The sequence below is a fragment of the Phyllobates terribilis genome, unplaced genomic scaffold (assembly GCF_046119375.1).
Source record: "Phyllobates terribilis strain yellow unplaced genomic scaffold, ASM4611937v1 Scaffold_11__3_contigs__length_659146591, whole genome shotgun sequence".
In the NCBI taxonomy this organism is placed as follows: Eukaryota; Metazoa; Chordata; class Amphibia; order Anura; family Dendrobatidae; genus Phyllobates; species Phyllobates terribilis.
Window position 1 is genome coordinate 232,556,463 of NW_027362771.1, and position 19,517 is coordinate 232,575,979.

Consider the following 19,517-nt stretch of genomic DNA (forward strand, 5'->3'; position numbering starts at 1 on the left):
GTTTCTTTCAGTGTTACTCCTTTCATAACAGCAAACAGTCTAAATTAGTGTGTCCCCCCCCCCTAGAATAAAGCCCCTAACATGACCTGATAAAGTTCATTCTAAGTGGCATAAATGTGTACAGTGATTCTTTCAGACCATACTTGCACAAGTCTTGCTATCTATGCAGACACAGGATATATTGCCCTGTGGAACCACTTTAGTAATCCCTAGCTTGACCAGACCTGGATCGTGTTCAGTTTTGGCTTGGGGTATATTGGGGTGAATATTCAAAGGAAGCTCATCAAAGTACATTGAATGATGATAAACTGGAATATATCTAGTTTAGGGGTGACCTAAATGTCAGTAGTGTATTTTAATTGCCAGTAGTCTGGAAAGAATTGGCTGCTGCCTCATGGGACTTGTTGCCACTCACAACATTGAAGAGAATTTGCAAATATAACCATTATCCTTCAGAGAGGAAGAGGACTAGAACTCTAGTGCCACCTATTGGAAGTGGCAATCCCAAGTCAATGTAGATATTGCTGCTTCCAATAGGTGGTGCTAGAGTTCTAGTCCTCTTCCCCTCTGAAGAGACAATTTGCATAATTAATTTCCCAGAGCAGCATGCATGGCTTATAAGTTTCCTTACTCTGACATGCCAGGCTTGACTTGTTACTCTCCACAAGGAGAAATGTTACTCCTTAGATCCAAGGATAATTGTTGAGCTTTTTTCATATGTGAGGTTTCCAAGCTATGTTACTATGCAATGTGGCGTCCTCTCTTTTTAATAGCAAGAAATGTAGGGAGTAGGACAAAGCCTAAATGTATAATAACATGATAGTTATGTTCTCACTTGCCTTCCTCCATCTTTCCGTTGTGCTTTCTCTTTAGAAATAGGATAGGACACATTGCATTTAAACTTTTTTGTTATTAATTTCACCATTTAACTTTAAGAAAATAATCACTGGTAATTGTAAATCAGGTTTGCTGAAATTTGCTACCCGCGCTGTAAGCAAAGTCTCCAGCGTAAATGTGCACACTGCCTGAGTCCTTGAGCCGACCCCTTCTGTAATGTTGTTGAAGACTGTATTAAACCATTTGCTAAAAATACAGTATCTAATTTTGGAAATTCTACATAAGTTGGCTGATTTGTTGTTAAAGGTGTCTACCTACTGCAACCTCTTGTAATGAATTGGGTCTGTGGCCACATCTTGGCATAATTAACGAGGATGCAAATCTGTCATTGATCTTGAACAACTGAAAACTCGTACAACACCGATCACCTTTTCTACATCTGCCCTGGTCAGCAGCGTGTCCTGCTTGTCTGTTCGGCAAAAAATGGTTACATGTGCTCTTTTGGCCACCAAAAATCTCCAGACTTTTATCTTTCAAGAAGCTGGCCATACACTAAAGTGTCTAATTTATGTATTACCCTTATGGCATCCCTCTGGTAAGGGCTTCATAGGGCATGGGTATTAAAACTTGATGAAATTTGCTGGTTGTAATGTAAAATCTTTGAGCTGTTTTAGAAACCATAGAAAAAAAAATTCTAGTATGTCACCAGAAGAGGACCGCTCAATGACTCCCTGGGAATTGGATTATTTTTTTAGCCAAAATGCTAATGCATTTACGGTACTTTGTTCTTTCTTCAGCAAGCGTTGGGATATGTTCACACATTGCTTATTGCTACATTTTTTTTTTCTGCACCAAAAACTAGAGTGGGGGCAGGAAAAATTCTGCATACAATACATGCGTTTTTGCAGGATTTTTACTTGCACTTTTTACCCCTTCATTTTAATAGGTTACAAAGCGCTGCTAAAATGCTGAAGCAATTATCATGCTGCGTCATTTTGGCAGGGTGCAAAATGCATGCGGGGGAAAAAAAAAGCTGAGAAATCTCATTGGCTATGCTTGTACTGTAAAACTGCGTGTTTTGCACACCAAATACGTTGCGTAGAAAAAAGCTGCAAAAAATGTCATGTGTGAACATAGCCTTATGCTGGCTCACTGTTTCTTTGCCATAAAATAAACAAATAGTAGCATGTTTAATTTCTTTTGAATTAATATGTAAATGGTTAAAATACAGACAAATAAACACTGTTTGCCTGTGCTGATCTTTTGCAGGTCATTGGCCTACTAGATGTGTTTACACCTGACTTGTCCCTGGAGAAATTCACTGACTTGTAAGTTATCATATTCTTGTACAAAATGTTTGCTCTGATCCTAAATGATAAGGGAAGAGAAGTGCATGCTCTGTCGAAGCTGGATGTGTATGTGTCAGTGAGACGTGTGGGACTGTGATTGCGCCACTCTTATGTCTTGCTATTCGCTGTGAAATGTCAGCATTTTCAATCCTTTCTGGCTACATACTTAACATATTTTCAGTTAGGCCCTACAGTGATCCTCCTTTTCAGAAGCAAGTTGTGACAGGTTGTAAGATCTACTGAATCACTGGATACTGGTAAATAGTCCTGCATTTTCCAACTTCTATTGCATTCCCTTCTTTAAGATTGACTGTGATTTGACTGTTTTATAACAAAAGAATGCTAGATTTAATGGCATGTCAACTCTTGAAATTGAAATTGTGCCGGCACACTTTTACCAAAGACCACAGAGAGTAGCAATAAAGGATATGCTCACAGTTAAAAAATATAATGCTGAAGACAGTCAAATGAGTAGGTAGATCATCATGCAAGTAATAGAGCTATGTATTCTGAAAAATCAGTGTGCCTGCCTACAGGAAGCATAGTCTCCCAGAGTGAGCCGACAGAAGCTAAAATAAATCTGTTTCCATACAATTAAACTAATGCAAGCTTGCTTGGTGACGCTAGTAAAGATTCACTGATTATTAGAGATTTTTACTCACAATTGTGCTTTTTTAATGTATACTCCTAAAGTGTGTGTTAGCCTGGTGACAGGTCCACATGAAACAAATGTCATTATAGCCTATGGGTGACATGCCCCTGCTAGGCATTTGTTTAACATATCCATCTTCCATTGACTATAATGCATCTATTTTACAAATACGCCATGAAAAGGTCAACAGATATCTGCTAAAAGGATGCTTGTGACGAATGCAATACAGTGACATATGTCTGCCATTGATTTTTATGTACTAGTTACTTTAGTGGACTCCGTGGGATGTATAGTATGGTCTACTACCAATGCTGTACCCTTTTTTGTATGTGTGGTATACTGATGTATACAGGCCAGACAGAGCATAAAGGGCTACATTTAGCGGTTATGTTCAGCAGCCCTCCATGCATATATGGGCAAAAAAAATAAATCTTGATTTAAACAATGTTATTTCACTGAAATAGTAGTAGATGATGGAAGCAAGCTTCCAGCAGATGTAGTTGGAAATTAAGCAGTAAGTGAATTTACACACACAAATCTATCCTAAGATACAACCAGTAATCACAGAATGGCCATAATTTAGATTTTACAAAGAGTTGAATATCTAGTGATTCATATAAACATATTACAAATAAATAATAATTAAGAAAAGAGCCATACTACAATATAAGGGCACAGCATATGGAAGCTGGGAAGGATATGTGAAGGTTGGCTTTACATGCCTTATAACATTTAAACATGGAAGTGGGTAACCTCCCAATTGTACAGCTCAGGAAAAGGAAAGGACAACTGCAGATGTAGCGCAACAAACACAGGTTTGTGCCTTTTGATCTCGTCTTAAAGGGGTTGTCTGACACAGGACTTTTTTAAAATAAAAAGCACAGGCATTCTCACCTTTCAGCATCCTTTGTGGATCTCAGGTCATACTGGAGGTTTGCGCCAGCTCAGGAAGCGATGCCTGTCCGCTCTGTTTGGGAGTCACAAAACCACTGACGCCTGTGATTGGCTGCAATGATGACTTACTGTTCTAATCGCCCACCTGCTGCAGTCAAGCAAAGGCTTCAGTGTTCATGTGACTTTCGAATGGAACAGACATCCGTGTCAATCGCTTTAAGACTTTAGGAAAATTTTAGCTAAGGTAATAAATTCAGCTAATTTAGCTTTGTTCTGATTCCAACATAAGTGGGCAATTTAATATGCTTCATCATCAAATTTTCAGGTGTATTACAATGTATAAATAATATACCCAGACTAGAGAGGAGTCCAAGACCAGACGAGAACCATAGTTAAAAATGAATTAATATTTATTAGAATCAAGTGTAAAAACCAATAAAAAACAAGTAAAATAAGCGTGCTTTTACGAGGGATGCCACTGCGTCCTGACCAACAAGGAAACATAAATGTTATATGTAGAAGGATGAGTACCTATACGGATCTAGTCAATTGACTCCTCATATAACACAATACAATTACCTGTGACAACAAATCTCTACTATAATGGTATAGTTTAGACAAGAATATAATTTAAGCAGTGCATGCTGACACCCAGTATCAGGTATGTAGAAAATGAAGGGCAAATAAGATTAACACAGTTATTATCCTCCCAAAGGGGGCATGGAAGCATAGCAGTGTGTCAGTGTCTGTAAGGTCACTAGCAAGCTATCATAAGCTATAACGATCATCATAAAATTCAGAAAGAGTAATGCCTTATATGGGCTAACAGAAATAACATCTATAAACACATAAATGCGAAAGCCCAAGAAGTACCTGTATACTGGGGAGGTCAAAGGATGCACAAGGCAGGAGCGGTCAGGATAGTTTACAGTGGTGTCCCTACAGCCCGACGCGCGTTTTGCCGCAAGCGTCGTCGTCTTCTGCCTGAAGGAGCTAGACTAAAACGCGTAGCATTTAATAAAGGACTTAGTCATATGATCCCCTAGTGGTATCGTATTGTCTTATACCTTTCACAGTGCGGACTATAGCCACCGCTTTTTCTTATTTTCTGATTACATTTCTGGATCTTTGGACGGGATCCAGCTGGTGGAGCAGTAGCCATCTGAAAATACTTCATACCGTTCTCAGTGTTGTGCCTGTAGTTGCACAACTTATCCAGGTGATGAAATCCACCACTGGGATTGGTGTTGTCCCTTTTGATCTGTGCAAGGTGTGCGTTCTGTTTTTTCTTTTGCTTTCCTCTTAGGGTACGTGCTCACGATCAGGAATAGCAGCGTTTTGGACGTAGCTCAACTGCTGTGTTCTACGATACAAGCACAGTGGATGGGATTTATAGAACTCTCATGCCCACTGTGCTTCTATTTGACGCCGCGTAAACTCAGTCATGGAACGGGTGTACGAGCCGCAGCATGTAAATTTCTGTTGCAGAGATGGCAGTCTCCACAACAGAAATTTCCCGAATAGAATGTATTGGGTGCAGTAAATCCGCATTGCTCAATGAATACATGCGGATTTACATGTGCTTTTTGGAAGCAGCGAAAATATGCTGCTTCCAAAACCCTGCTATATCCTGATCGTGGGCACATAGCCTTAAGGAATTTGGCGCCTCTTATTTCTGCACGACCATCATTCAAATTACGAAATGCCAGTCTTTAATCTAAAAAGTAGTATCCACCCAGATATAGCTCAGTGCTATAGCAAATGCAGACGAATATGGCATTGATATAGCTACACAGCAATTACATTCAGTGACTCAGTTTTAGGCCCCCTTCACACTTCTGCTTAAAAAAAGTATGCTTGAGACGTCCGTTTTTGCTATCTGTGTGTTTTTTTGTTGGCAGTACGTGTGACACGTACCAGAATAGAAATTACAGATTTTTTAGATGTGTAGATGGATATGGGGTAGATATCCGTGAGGTATATAATTAGTGCCTTGTGTGTGTGGCTTATTGTACATGTAGTAACCTAATGAATGAATGGAAAAAAAATAATGTGGGGGTTCCTCCCATTTTTGGTAACCAACAAAGGTAAAGCAGACAGCTGCCGACTTATACAGTATTATCAGGCTGGGAATGTCCATGGCTTTTGGGCCCTTCCCAGCTTAAAAATACCATCCCGCAGTCGCCCCAGAAGTGGCACATCACATTAGATGCTCCAATTCTGGTGCATTGGCAATCGTGGAAATGGGGCTTGTGGTTGATGTCAGCTGTGAATTGTCCAAAATCACAGCTGACATCAAGCCCTGGTGTTGGTAATGGAGAGGCGTATATCAGACAACCCCATTACTAACCCAGTAATTTTAAAAAAAACAGACACTAAAAAATACTTTTCAAATAAACAGTCCCTGACATTTTCTATAGTTCACCACTTTAATAAAAAAAATAAACAAAACACTCGCAGTTCCGCCGTAGTCCAGTGAATGGAAAGAACATACACACAAAACACAGAGAAATAAAACAGACCCTTTCCCTCATTCACCACTTTATTAAAAAAAAAAAAAAAAAAGTTCCTACGCACCCAGGTTTGACGTAGTCCAACTTGCGTTGTTTTGTTTTTTTCTTATTTAAATAAAGTGGTGAACCAAAAAAGTGGTGGTGTTTTATTGAATTTTTTTTAATTTTTTTTTATTACTGGGTTAGTAATGGGGCTCTCATTTACTAACACCAAGGCTTAATGCCAGTTGTGTTTTTGGACAATTCACAGCTGACAACATCCCCAACTACCATTACCCCAATTCCCAATGTACCAGGGAAATTGGGAAGAGTGAAGGCGAAGCTCCAGAATTGGATCATCTGATGTGATGGTCCACTTCTGGGGCGGCTGCGAGCTGATATTGTTAGGCTGGGAAGGGCTCAATAACCATGGACCTTCCCAGCCTGATAAAGCAGATAGCTGTGTGCTGATATTAACTTTGCTTTTTACCAAAAATGATAGGTAACCCACGTCATTTTTTTTCCTTTTATTAGGTTAATACATGTACAGTAAGTTGCAAACAAAGCACTAATTATATATCTCACGGATATCTATCTATATCTTTGCACATCTTTAACACCTAAAAATCTTTAATTTCTATTTCGGTAATTGTCACATGGACAACGTGTGTATCATTCGTGTGCAGTACCTATTGTCATCCGTGCTGCTGGAAAAAAAACACATGTCTACGTGTGGGTTACACAGACACACGGTCCGTGTGAAAACAATGGAAATGTGTTCAGCCCCATAGATTATAAAGGGTGTGCTTGTGTAAGTGTCTGCGGTACCTGTGAAAATGGACACCGCAAATACAGGGAACACTGACATGTGAAGGGGGCTTCACTCTTGTGTTTTTCTTTTCTCCTCTCCATTTGAACTTGGCTGGAAGAATTATTAATGATTGCCTAAGACTGGTCTCTGCAGATGTACAGTCCTACTCATCGTTATTAGCACCCATGAAGTTTAAGTACATAATGTGAAATATCTCCTGAAAAAAATTAATCAAGTCAAACAGTTTTTCTGTCTAGAGCACTCGTGTTAAATACAAAAGCGCAAATGATAAACAATAATTTGAAAACAAAAAACAATGGGAGGGAAAAATAGAAAAACCTAAACTTGCTGTGTCACTGGTGCTAACACCCTTTACATTAATTTAGCATTGAAACACATTTTGACTCGCCTGTGGTAAATCACAAAAGAGATTCTCCTGTGATTGTCGGTACCCATGTGATATGAATTGGCCAGTGAGCGATGACTTCAGTGTTTTAAAAAACCACATGGTAGGCCCTGTTCATTTGTCACAATGGTGAAGACAAAGGAGCTGTCTAAGGAAATCAGAAATGCTATTATTGGCAAACACAAGACTTCCAAAGGGTATAAGGCCATCTCCAAAGACCTTGGTATTCCAGTTTCAACAGTGCTCAATGTTACTAAGAAGTTTGCCAAGCACGGTACAGTCAAGAACCTCCCTGGACGTGGGGGGAAAGAGGAAAATTGACAACAAATGTCTTCAAAAGTTGGTGCGAATGGTGGAAAAACACCACGTCAAATATCCAAAGACCTGAAGGCCAACTTGGAACAGTCTGAGGTCATGGTTCAACAAGTGCCATACGCCACACACTAAACCAAGCGGAGCTTTATGGGTGAAGGCCAAGGAAGAAACCATTGCAGAAGAAGAGACCTGAAAAGGAACGACTGATCTTTACCAAAGAGTACCTTGACAAACCACAATCCTTATGGAAAAATTTTCTGTGCACAGATGAAACAAAAATAGACCTTTTTGACAATGCAAAGCCACAGTTTGTTTACAGACGGCGCAATGAAGCCTATAAGGAAAATAACACCTTACCCAGAGTTAAGCATGGTGGAGGACCCATAATGCGGGTTGGTTGCTTTGCTGCATCCGGTACTGGAGGCCTTGACCGTATCACAGGAATCATGAAATTAGAGAATTATCAAGAGATTTTAGAGCAAAATGTCCTCCTACCCAGTGTAAGAAAACTTGGTTTGAGTCGAAGATCATGGGTCCTCCAGCAAGACACTGACCCAAAGCACATATCCAAAAATACAAAGGAATGGTTGAAAAAGAAAAAATGGACTGTTTTAAAATGGCCAGCAATGAGTCCTGACCTCAATCCCTTTGAAAATCTTTGGGGTGAGCTGAAATCTGCCATTGAGAATAAGAACCCTGCAAACATTCAAGAGCTGGAACAAACTGCAAAGGAAGAGTGGGAGAAAATTCCAGCTGAGAAGTACAAGAAGCTTATAGATGGCTACAAGAAATGTTTGGAGGCCAAAGGGTGTGCAACCAAGTGTTAATTAGGGATGCCTTTATTGCTGCACATGCTGTTTAGTCTGTTTTATCTTTGAAATTGCAACATGGAAGTTGAAAAACAATGTTTTACTGTTGTATTACTTTGGACCACTAATTAAAAAATCCTGAGGCTATAACTCTGGTACATTTCCATTTATTTCTGAAGATATTGTACAGTCTATAAAAAAAAAAAAGGGAGGGTGCCAATAATGGTGAGCAGCACTGTAGCTATCTTAGGTTCTTCACTTCAGTCATCCTCCCCACCCTAATAAAAACACATTATTCTGCTGCCCGGTGCCCCAAATGCAGTAGAGTAGAAATGTTGACAAAAACTATAGTTTTTTTCCAAAAATGTTGCTATACAGATGCTGCCCACCCCCCCCAAGAAAAATGACCAAACACAGTGCCCTCTCAAAGTACAGTAATTATGAAAAGACAGTACTCCTAAAAAATAATTATTTCCACACATTGCTCCCGCTCTGTAGTGCCAAGCATAAAGTTTCTCAGTAAGTAACACTCGGTGCAAACCAGAAATGATTGCTCTCAGCAAATATAACCTTCATTCAGTAATAGCATTCACAAAACAATTGTGGTAGTAACATAGTAACATAGTTTTTAAGGTTGAAGGAAGACTAAGTCCATCTACTTAAACCCATAGCCTAACATGTTGATGCTCTTACAGTAAAGAATCTGCGTCTGTGATTATGATTAAACCTTCTTTCCTCCAGACGTAGAAGACGCCCCCTTGTCCCCGTCTCAGGCCTCAGAGTAAAAAGATCAGTAAAAAGGTCTTTGTACTGTCCCCTCATATACTTGTACATAGTAATAAGATCGCCCCTAAGCCTTCTTTTTTCCACAGTAAATAACCCCAAGTGTAATAACCTGTCTTGGTATTGCAGACCCCCCCAGTCCTCTAATAATCTTGGTCGCTCTTCTCTGCACCTGCTCTAGTTCAGCTATGTCTTTCTGATACACAGGAGACCAGAACTGTACACTGTATTCTAAGTGTGGTCGCACTAGTGACTTGTATAGAGGTAAAATTATGTTCTCCTCATGAGCATCTATGCCTCTTTTAATGCATCCCATTATTTTATTTGCCTTTGCAGCAGCTGCCTGACACTGGCCACCAAACATGAGATTGTCGTCCACCAATACACCCAGGTTTTTCAGTTACAGTTTTACCCAATGATTTACAGTTACTCATATAATTATACATTTTATTTCCTCTGCCCAAGTGCATTACCTTACATTTATCCCCATTAAAGCTCATTTGCCATTTATTAGCCCAAGCTTCTAGTTTACATAGATCCCCCTGTAATATAAAATTGTCCTCCTCTGTACTGATTACCCTGCAGAGTTTAGTGTCCTCTGCAAATATTGATCTACTACTCTGTATGCCCCCTACAAGTTCATTAATAAATATGTTAACCACTTCGCACCAGAGCCTGTTTTTGCCTTCGTGACTGGGCCAATTTTTTCAATTCTGACCACTGTCACTTTATGAAGTAATTACTCTGGAACGCTTCAACGTATTCCCCTGATTCTGAGATTGTTTTTTCGTGACATATTGTACTTCATGTTAGTGGTAAAATTTCTTCGATATAACTTGCGTTTATTTGTGAAAAAATCGGAAATTTGGCGAAAATTTTGAAAACTTTGCAATTTTCAAACTTCAAATTTTCATGCCCTTAAATCAGAGAGATATGTCACACAAAAAGTTAATAAATAACATTTCCCACATGTCTACTTTACATCAGCACAATTTTGGAACCAAATTTTTTTTTTGTTAGGGAGCTATAAGGGTTAAAAGTTGACCAGCGATTTCTCATTTTTCCAACAAAATTTACAAAAACATTTTTTTAGGGACCACATCATATTTGAAGTCACTTTGAGGGGTCTTTATGACAGAAAATACCCAAAAGTGACACCATTCTAAAAACTGCACCCCTCAAAGTGCTCAAAACCACATTCAAGAACTTCAGGTGCTTCACAGGAATTTTTGGAATGTGGAAGAAAAACTTTTTTCACAAAAATGTTACTTTAGACCCAATTTTTTTTATTTTCACAGGGGTAACAGGAAAAAATGGACCCCAAATTTTTTTGTGCAATTTCTCTGGAGCATGCTGATACCCCATATGTGAGGGAAAACCACTGTTTGGGTGCACTGCAGGGTTCGGAAGGGAAGGAGCGCCATTAGATTTTTTGAATGTAAAATTTGTTTGAATAATTAGCAGACTCCATGTTGCGTTTGGAGAGCTCCTGATGTGCCTAAACAGTGGAAACCCCCCACAAATGACACCATTTTGGAAACTAGACCCCTCAGGGAACTTATCTAGATGTGTGGTGAGCACCTTGAACCCCAAGATGCTTCATAGAAGTTTATAATATTGAGCTGTAAAAATAAAATTTTCACACAAAAACGTTTTTCATCCCTTAATTTTGCATTATCATAAGGGTAATAGTAAAAATTGCACCATGAAATTTGTTGTGCAATTTCTCCTGAACACGCTGATACCCCATATGTGGAGGCAAACCACTGTTTGGGCGCACGGTAGGGTTTGAAAGGGAAGGAGCGCCATTTAACTTTTTGAATGTAAAATTTGTTTGAATAATTAGCGGACACCATGTTGCATTTGGAGAGCTCCTGATGTGCCTAAACAGTGGAAACCCCCCACAAGTGACACCATTTTGGAAACTAGACCCCTCAGGGAACTTATCTAGATGTGTGGTGAGCACCTTGCACCCCCAGCTGCTTCACAGAAGTTTATAATATTGAGCCGTAAAAATAAAATTTTCACATTTTTCTCACAAAAAAATGTTTTTCATTCCCTAATTTTGTATTATCATAAGGGTAACAGGATAAATTGCACCATGAAATTTGTTGTACAATTTCTCCTGAGTACGCCGATACCCCATATGTGGGGGAAAACCACTGCTTTGGTGTATGGCAGGGTTCGGAAGAGAAAGGAGCACTATGTTGGCTGGGATAGGCAGCTGACACCATGTCACATTTGAAGAGTCGCTGACATGCCGAAACAGCAGAAACCCCCACAAGTGACCCCATTTTGTAAACTACACCTCTCAAGGAATTCATCTAGGGAAGTAGTGAGTATTTTTTAATTTTTAAATTTATACCATTGGGCAGTGAAAAAAGCATAATTATATTTTTACCACAAAAAAATGTTTTACCCTCAGATTTTACATTTTCACACAGGGCAATGGGTAAAAATGGTGCCGAAATGTGTCACACAATTTCTTCTAAAAGTGGCAATACCCCATATATGGCTGTATCGTACCGCTTAGCCATACGGCGAGATCTGGGGGGGGGCGGAGTGCTATTTGACAATTGGAGAACAAATTATTGTAGAATAGGCATTTGGATTTGGGAGCACAAAATGTTCTGAATTTCTTTTGGGGGGCAAGGGCCATTTCGCTTTTCCAGAGCCTTTCTGCTACCAGTAACTTGGAAGTCCCTTATATTTTTAACAGATGACGGACCTGAGTGGGGACTAGCATTTTTTGAGGACTGAGTTGAAGCTTTTATTGGGAACATTTTACGTAACATTTATCCGGCGCTCTAGGCTGAGCACTTACATCGGGGTTTCCATCTAAATTTCCAAGTGATGTAATTCAGATGAAACCCCTGCCGGATCCATTTACTGTAATGAGGCAGCAGAGTTACTCTGGACTCCGTCTGGCCTCTGTTTAGCGGTGTCCTTTTTTTCAGAAGTGCACAAAACTGTGGCCAACCGCACTTTTATGCACGCCTAAAACAAATGACACCGTGGGATCACAGGCCAGACGGCATCCACAGTGGCCTATATCTGCCTCATTACAGGGAATATTCCGTCATGGGTTCCAGCTGAATCACATATTTCAGAGATTTACACGGAAACTCTTGTGTAAGCTCTTAGCGCAGAGCGCAGGATAAATGTGAGCAGAGTCTTACTGCGATCTTTGGGAGACATAATAAACAAATCAGTAGCAGGTGAAGAATTGGTTTTATTTTTTACGCCGTTCCTAGTGTGATATAACTGATTAGATTACTTTATTCTTCGGGTCGGTGCGATTACAGAGATACCAGATTTATATCGGGTTTTTATGACTGACAGCTTTTTTTTTTTTGCAAAATCTAGTTTTTGCATCACCATATTTTGAGAGCTATAATTTTTCCATATTTCGGCCGACAGAGTCATGTGACGGCTTGTTTTTTGCGGGACGAGTTGCCATTTTTATTGGTACCATTTTTGGGTATGTGACTTTTTTGATCGCTTTCTATTCCGTTTTTTGGGAGGTAAAATTAACAAAAACAAACAATTCAGGAATTGTTTTTTGAGGTTTTTTTTTTATGCCATTCTGCGTGTGATAAAAGTGATCATGCAGCGTTATTCTTCGGGTCAGTACGTTTACAGAAATACTACACTTACTGTTTTTTTTTTTTTTTTATGTTTTGGCGCTTTTACACAATAAAACAATTTTATAGAAAAAAATATTTTTTTTGCATTGCTTTATTCTGAGCGCTATAACTTTTTTATTTTTCGGCTGATGGAGCTGTATGGCGGCTTTTTTTTTTTCGGAACAAGATGACGTTTTCAGCAGTACCATTTTTATTTCTATTTTGTTTTTTGATCGCATTTTTTTCCACTTTTTGTTTGGCGATATGATGAAAAAGCATATTTTTTTGCTCCGTTTTTTATTTATTTTTATTACGGTGTGCACAGAAGGAGTTAATTAGTGTCACAGTTTTATAGCTCGGGTTGTTTCGGACGCGGCAATACCAAATATGTGTACTTTTTTTGGTTTTGTAAAAATATATGGATTTATTGGTTTAATATTTTATTTATTTATTTTGTGATTTATTTTTTTTTTTTAAACAGTTTAAAAACTTTTTTTTTACTTTTTTTTACATTTTTACTTAGTCCCTGTATGGGACATTAATTTTTATTTTTCTGATCACTGATCTCATGTAATGTAATAGACATGTATTACATTACATGAGATCTTTGCTGACTGTTTCACAGTCAGTCTCCTGCCTGGCTTCAGCTGCAGGCTGAGCCAGGCAGGACACCATATATGGCAGATCTGGAGGCGGTCATGTGACCTCCAGCTGCCATAGCAACGTCAGGTCCTGGAAGGTATCAGGGGTCTTCGGAGAGGTAAGTAAGACGACCCCCTCTCCTCCTTCTATCTTCTATATGCCGCGATCACTATAGATCGCGGCTTATAGAACATAGCAAAGGGTTAACATCACTGGGACCTGATCCAATCAGGTCCCGATGATGTCCCCTGTCAGAGCTAACGCTCTGCACCGGAATCGCAGCGCTTGCAGGACCCTGGGGGTCCTGAGCGCTGCGAGACCACCCACCGTTTTTAAACGTCAGCGCTGCACAGAGCCCAGCAAGCGCCGACGTTTATCTACAGTGGGCGGTCGGGAACTGGTTAAAAAGAAGCGGGCCCAATACTGACCCCTGTGATACCCCACTGTTAACTGTGACCCAGTCTGAGTGTGTTCCATTAATAACCACCCTTTGTTTCCTATCATTGAGCCAGTTCTTAACCCACTTACATATATTTTCCTCTATCCCCATTGTTCTCATTTTATGTATCAACCTTTTGTGTGGAACCGTATCAAAAGCTTTTGATACCCACAGTAGAGGTTAAGCTTACTGGCCTATAATTTCCAGGTTCGGTTTTGTCCCCTTTTTGAATATTGGCACCATATTTGCTATATGCCAGTCCTGTGGTACAGACCCTGTTATTATGGCATCTTTAAAGATTAAAAATAATGGTCTATCTATGACGTTACTTAATTCCTGCAGTACTTGCGGGTGTATCCCATCCGGGCCCGGGGATTTGTCAACTTTAGTGATTTTTAGACGTCGCCGTACTTCCTGCTGTGACATGTAATGGAGAATTTTTGGCATCACTGATCATGTTTTCTGTCATGTGATTTTCTTGTGTAAATACTGTTGAAAAAAAATCATTTAGCATATTGCCTTTTTCCTCATCCTCATCCACCATTTCACCCAGACTATTTTTAAGGGGGCCAACACTATCATTTTTTAGTTTTTTACTATTTATGTAGTTAAAAATAATCCCAAAATATTCTTTACTTTCTCTGGCAATGAGTCTCTCTGTCTCAATCTTTGCTGCCTTGATTTGGTTTTTACAGAATTTATTTAATTTTCTGTATTTATTTAATGCCTCATCACTACCTGCTTTAGTTCTCTAAATGCTTTTTTTTGTCACTTATTGCACCCCTTACATCTCTATTTAGCCATAGTGGTTTCCTCCTATTTCTAGCATGTTTATTCCCATAGGGTATATATTGTGCACAGGTCCTATTCAGGATGCTAATAAATGTCTCCCATTTGCTTTGTGTAGTTTTATGTCTCAGGATATCGTCCCAGTTTATTGCACTAAGATCATCTCTCAACCGTTGGAAATTTGCCTTCCTGAAGTTTAGTGTCCTTGTAACCCCTCTACTACACATCTTATTAAAGGATACATGAAAACTTATTATTTTGTGATCACTAGTACCCAAGTGACCCCCAACTCATATATTTGATATGCGGTCTGGCCTGTTGGTTGATATTAGGTCTAGCAGTGCCCCCCTTCTTGTTGGGTTCTGAACCATAGTTGTCAAAAACCTATTACCTTTGCTTGAACTACAGGTTTCTGTTCCCCAATGTATTTCAGGGTAGTTGAAGTCCCCCTTAATAATGACTTCTCCTTGAGTCGCTGCTTCATCTATTTGCTTTATGAGGATATTCTGCCCTGCTTCCATTATTTTTTGAGACTTATAACAAGCCCCTATCAGTAATTTATTATCTTTTCCCCCTCCCCTTATCTCCACCCACAGGGACTCTACATTTTCATTAGATTCACATGTATTCTCACACAAGATGGGTTTTAAGGATGATTTTACATATAAACACACCCCACACCCCCCTCACTTGTTTGTACGGTCATTTCTGAATTGACTATAGCCCTGTAAATTAACTGCCCAGTCATGGCTCTCGTCCAGCCATGTCTCAGATATCCCCACCATGTCATAATTATTTTCCAACTAAATTAATTCTAATTCCTCCATTTTGTTGGTGAGGCTTCTGGTATTAGTGTACATGCATTTTATGTATCTCTCTGTACCTCTATTCCTTCTTACTTTATTGACTGTTCTAACCCCACCCCAATTTCTTTGTGCCCAGGTCACTATCTGCACTATCTTCCCCACCTATAAAATGAATACCCTCCCCCCCCCCCATCCCTAGTTTAAACACTCCTCCAACCTTCTAGCCATTTTCTCCCCAAGCACAGCTGCTCCCTCCCCACTGAGGTGCAGCCTGTCCCTAGCGTAGACGCTGTAGCCAACTGAGAAGTCGGTCCAGTTCTCCAGGAACCCAAACCTCTCCTTCCTACACCAATTCCTTAGCCACTTATTTATCTCCCTAACCTCCCTTTGCCTCTCTGGCATGGCACGTGGTACAGGCAGTATTTCAGAGAATACCACCTTGGAGGTCCTTGCTTTCAGCTTGCAGCCGAATTCCCTGAAATCATCTTTAAGGACCTTCCACCTACCTCTAACTTTGTCATTTGTGCCAATGTGCACCATGACCGCTGGGTCCTCACCAGCCCCTCCCAGTAATCTGTCAACCCGATCAGCGATGTGCCGGACTCGAGCGCCAGGTAGGCAGCACACTGTTCGACGATCCCTGTCTTTGTGACAGATTGCCCTATCTGTTCCCCTAATAATTGAGTTCCCCACTACCAGCACCTGCCTGACCTGCCCTGCTCTCCTATTTCCCCCCTTACTGGAGCTGACACTCCTCCGACTTTCAGAGGAAATGCAGCAGTGCTAACCCTGTACTGACACCCCCCTCATCTGCCAACTTTGCAAACTTATTGGGGTGTGCCAGATCAGGACTAGCCTCCCTGGCACTCTTCCCTCTACCCCACCCCCCCTTCTAACTGTCACCCAGCTAGCTGCCTCACTGTCCTGCTGCTCCCTACTACCACCCTCCCCCACATCTACCCCAGTGAGCAGCTGCTCAGTGAGCAGCAGACTCCTTTCCATATTGTCTATGGATCTCAGTGTTGCCAGCTGCTCATTTTTATCCAGTACCTGGGCTTCCAAACGCACAACGTGCACACATCTCGCACAGCAGTATGCACCCACGACCGGCTGTTCAAGGATTGTATACATGAGGCAAGATGTACACCGGATAGCATTGTCCATAATGGAGCTCATTTCCTAATGGGGATTGCACTAGACAGAAATGTTAAGTAAAAAGAAATGTAAAGAATTAATAAAATACAGACAGCAAATCTGTCCAAATTCCTCCCTTACAAAATCCCTGAATCCAAGTCACTGAAAAACAAGTCACACACTTACTTCCGTTTGCACTTGTGCTCCGGTCACACTCAGCTCGCTAAGGAAAAAGATTTAAAGAGGTTTTTTTTCCCCTTTAGCAGCAATCCAACCTACAGCTCAATGCACTTCCAAAAGAGTGTTTCCATAGTGCCCAAAAGTGTGCCCATATAGCTTCCCTCCAAAATTGTGCTATCTAAAATCTCCTCTGTACCCCCCAAATAGTGTTTTCCAAACCAGTTAGTGGTGACCCCAAGCAAAGTGCCTAATTTTGTTTAAACATAAATCTAAATACTTGACTCTTTTGTCACACAAAGCATAGGCTATAAGGTTCTTCCCACTTGTCACACTAGCAGCCTTCAGGATGGCACAGGCAGAAACTTTAGAAGTCTGCCTAGGCTAGATACTTGTCCTGAAAGGCGGCAGACATAAAGTGGTCTGTGCTATTGGAGGGTGAATAGTGGGTTATGGTGCCAGTGACCCTCAAGGTCCACTGAGAATGTGGATAAACTTCATAGTGGTTGTTAATTCACCATTTAAGTTGAACCCATCAGCAAACCACCTGTCTCTTGTTCTAATAGTTGTCTTCTGTCTAGTAGAGACTATAGTCTGGTGAGAGCTCAGACTGCAACTCCTATTTGTTTAGCATGCTTTGTCAAGTGACACTATTTGCTAATTCAATGATAACTCCTATATTCTTAGAGACCGGGCAGAATGATCTTAAATCTCATGTTGACTTGTCTATATCTTAAATTTTAGGCTATATGAATTTAGTTATTACTAACGGTATTATACTATGCTTGGTTCTTATGTAAGCCGCTGATGCTGTTTGAAGTATGTAATGTCTATATTGTCTGTCTTTATATGTTTCCAAAATGAAAATCTGTACCATTGTGTGATAGTGGTATATTTGTAACTAAAAGTGAATTGAAGACAAAATATTACATGTACGGTATATATTTGAAACCATAATTGTGAAGCCTTTTTCTTTCTTGGCGGTGATGCCTTTGTTTCATATGTTCTTACAACTTACTTTTTTTTCCCCAGTTACCTGGTCATGCCTTTCATGGGCACAGACTTGGGCAAGATAATGAAACACGAGAAACTGTCAGAGGATCGCATACAGTTTCTTGTATATCAGATCTTGAGAGGTCTAAAGGTTGGTAATTTTACATGGATTAAAGAAATAATAAAATTATTGCTTAACATCAGAGCACAAGTCAAACCTCCAACTCCTCAATTTCCATAACACCGACTCCACGACTAAAACTCCCTCATACATGGCTCATGTTTAAGTGATGAATTTACTGTAGTAAAATGGTAACATCCGGCTTTTAATCATTATGATGATACAATAATCAAGCTATTTAGATAGCTCACAAATATATTTTATGTTCTAAGAGGAAAAACAAACTAAAACATCAAGCATACAGAGACAACATATACTGGACTATTGATTTATGCACAGTTTATTGAAAGTTTAGATATGCTTTAAATACTTAACTTATTCCTTCTTTCCTGATGCAATGTGCATCACTAACAACATGCTTTTTCCATGATAATTATTGCTATAGTCATTTGCCAAAAGCACTTTATATAGTTCTAACTTGCTCGTTCAGTCATAGGGGTGTTCTTTACTGTTTTTAGTCATGCTGGTCACCGCCCACTCAATTTGAATTGTAATTCCGCGCTTGCGCACTTTTGCTTGTTCAGAGTGTTTGACACTGCCTGCCACTGCGCAATGTGTAAGGTACTAATCCGCACTTGCGCATTGTTCCTGCGCGTGCGCTGTGACGCGCGGCTCCCCCGCACGTGCGCACAGTCAGTGAGGCTGTGAATGCAACAACTTCACTGCGCACGCGTGGGGGAGCCACGCGTCACGGTGCACATGCGGTCAGGCGGTGTTGAGTTCAGTTTCACTGACTGTGTGCGCATGTGCGGGGACCCCAGGAACAATGTGCAAGTGCGGATTAATACCTTACACATTGCGCAGCGGCAGGCAATGTCACAAACACCCTGAACAAGCTAAAAAGTGCGCAAGAGCGAAATTACAATTCAAATTGAGTGGGCGGCGACCAGCATAACTAAATACAGTAAAGAACACCCCTATGACTGAACGAGCAAGTAAGTTATAACTATATAAAGTACTTATGGCAAATGACTATAGCACGGATTATCATGGAAAAAGCATGTTAGTGATGCACATTGCATCACTAACAACAACCTGGGGACAGTTAAACTTAAAGGGAACCTGTCATTTGCATAAGTTAATTTCTGATGACGGTGATATTTTGTTTAGTCTTTGTGTCAGATCGTACAATACAGATTGAAAATATGTATATTTTTCCAAGCATGTAGGACAGTAAATAGCATTGAGTTGATCTGTCAATTGAACTAGGGTGTTATGGGGAGAAGCCGGCCCAGGGCGGCACCAGCCTAGTTGCGTCTTTTACTGTGGTCCCCAGCCGGAGGTTCTAAAGGTCTTCTCTGAATTGCCTGAAATGTATGTTTCTTCTCTGCCAAAATGATGGTGTTAGTAATTAATGCTAGATAAAGCAGTTGGTGCTCTGT

The 19,517-nt window shown here is 40.2% G+C and overlaps 1 protein-coding gene across 1 annotated transcript in view; it reads left to right on the forward strand.

Moving 5' to 3' along the window:
- MAPK12 (mitogen-activated protein kinase 12) overlaps window positions 1-19,517 on the forward strand; it is a 132,815-nt gene that overhangs the window by 42,998 nt on the left and 70,300 nt on the right. Inside the window, exons 3-4 of the mRNA XM_073652102.1 lie at window positions 2,107-2,165; window positions 17,994-18,105. Of these exons, the coding sequence (XP_073508203.1) occupies window positions 2,107-2,165; window positions 17,994-18,105 (171 nt within the window). The remainder of the gene's footprint in view (window positions 1-2,106; window positions 2,166-17,993; window positions 18,106-19,517) is intronic.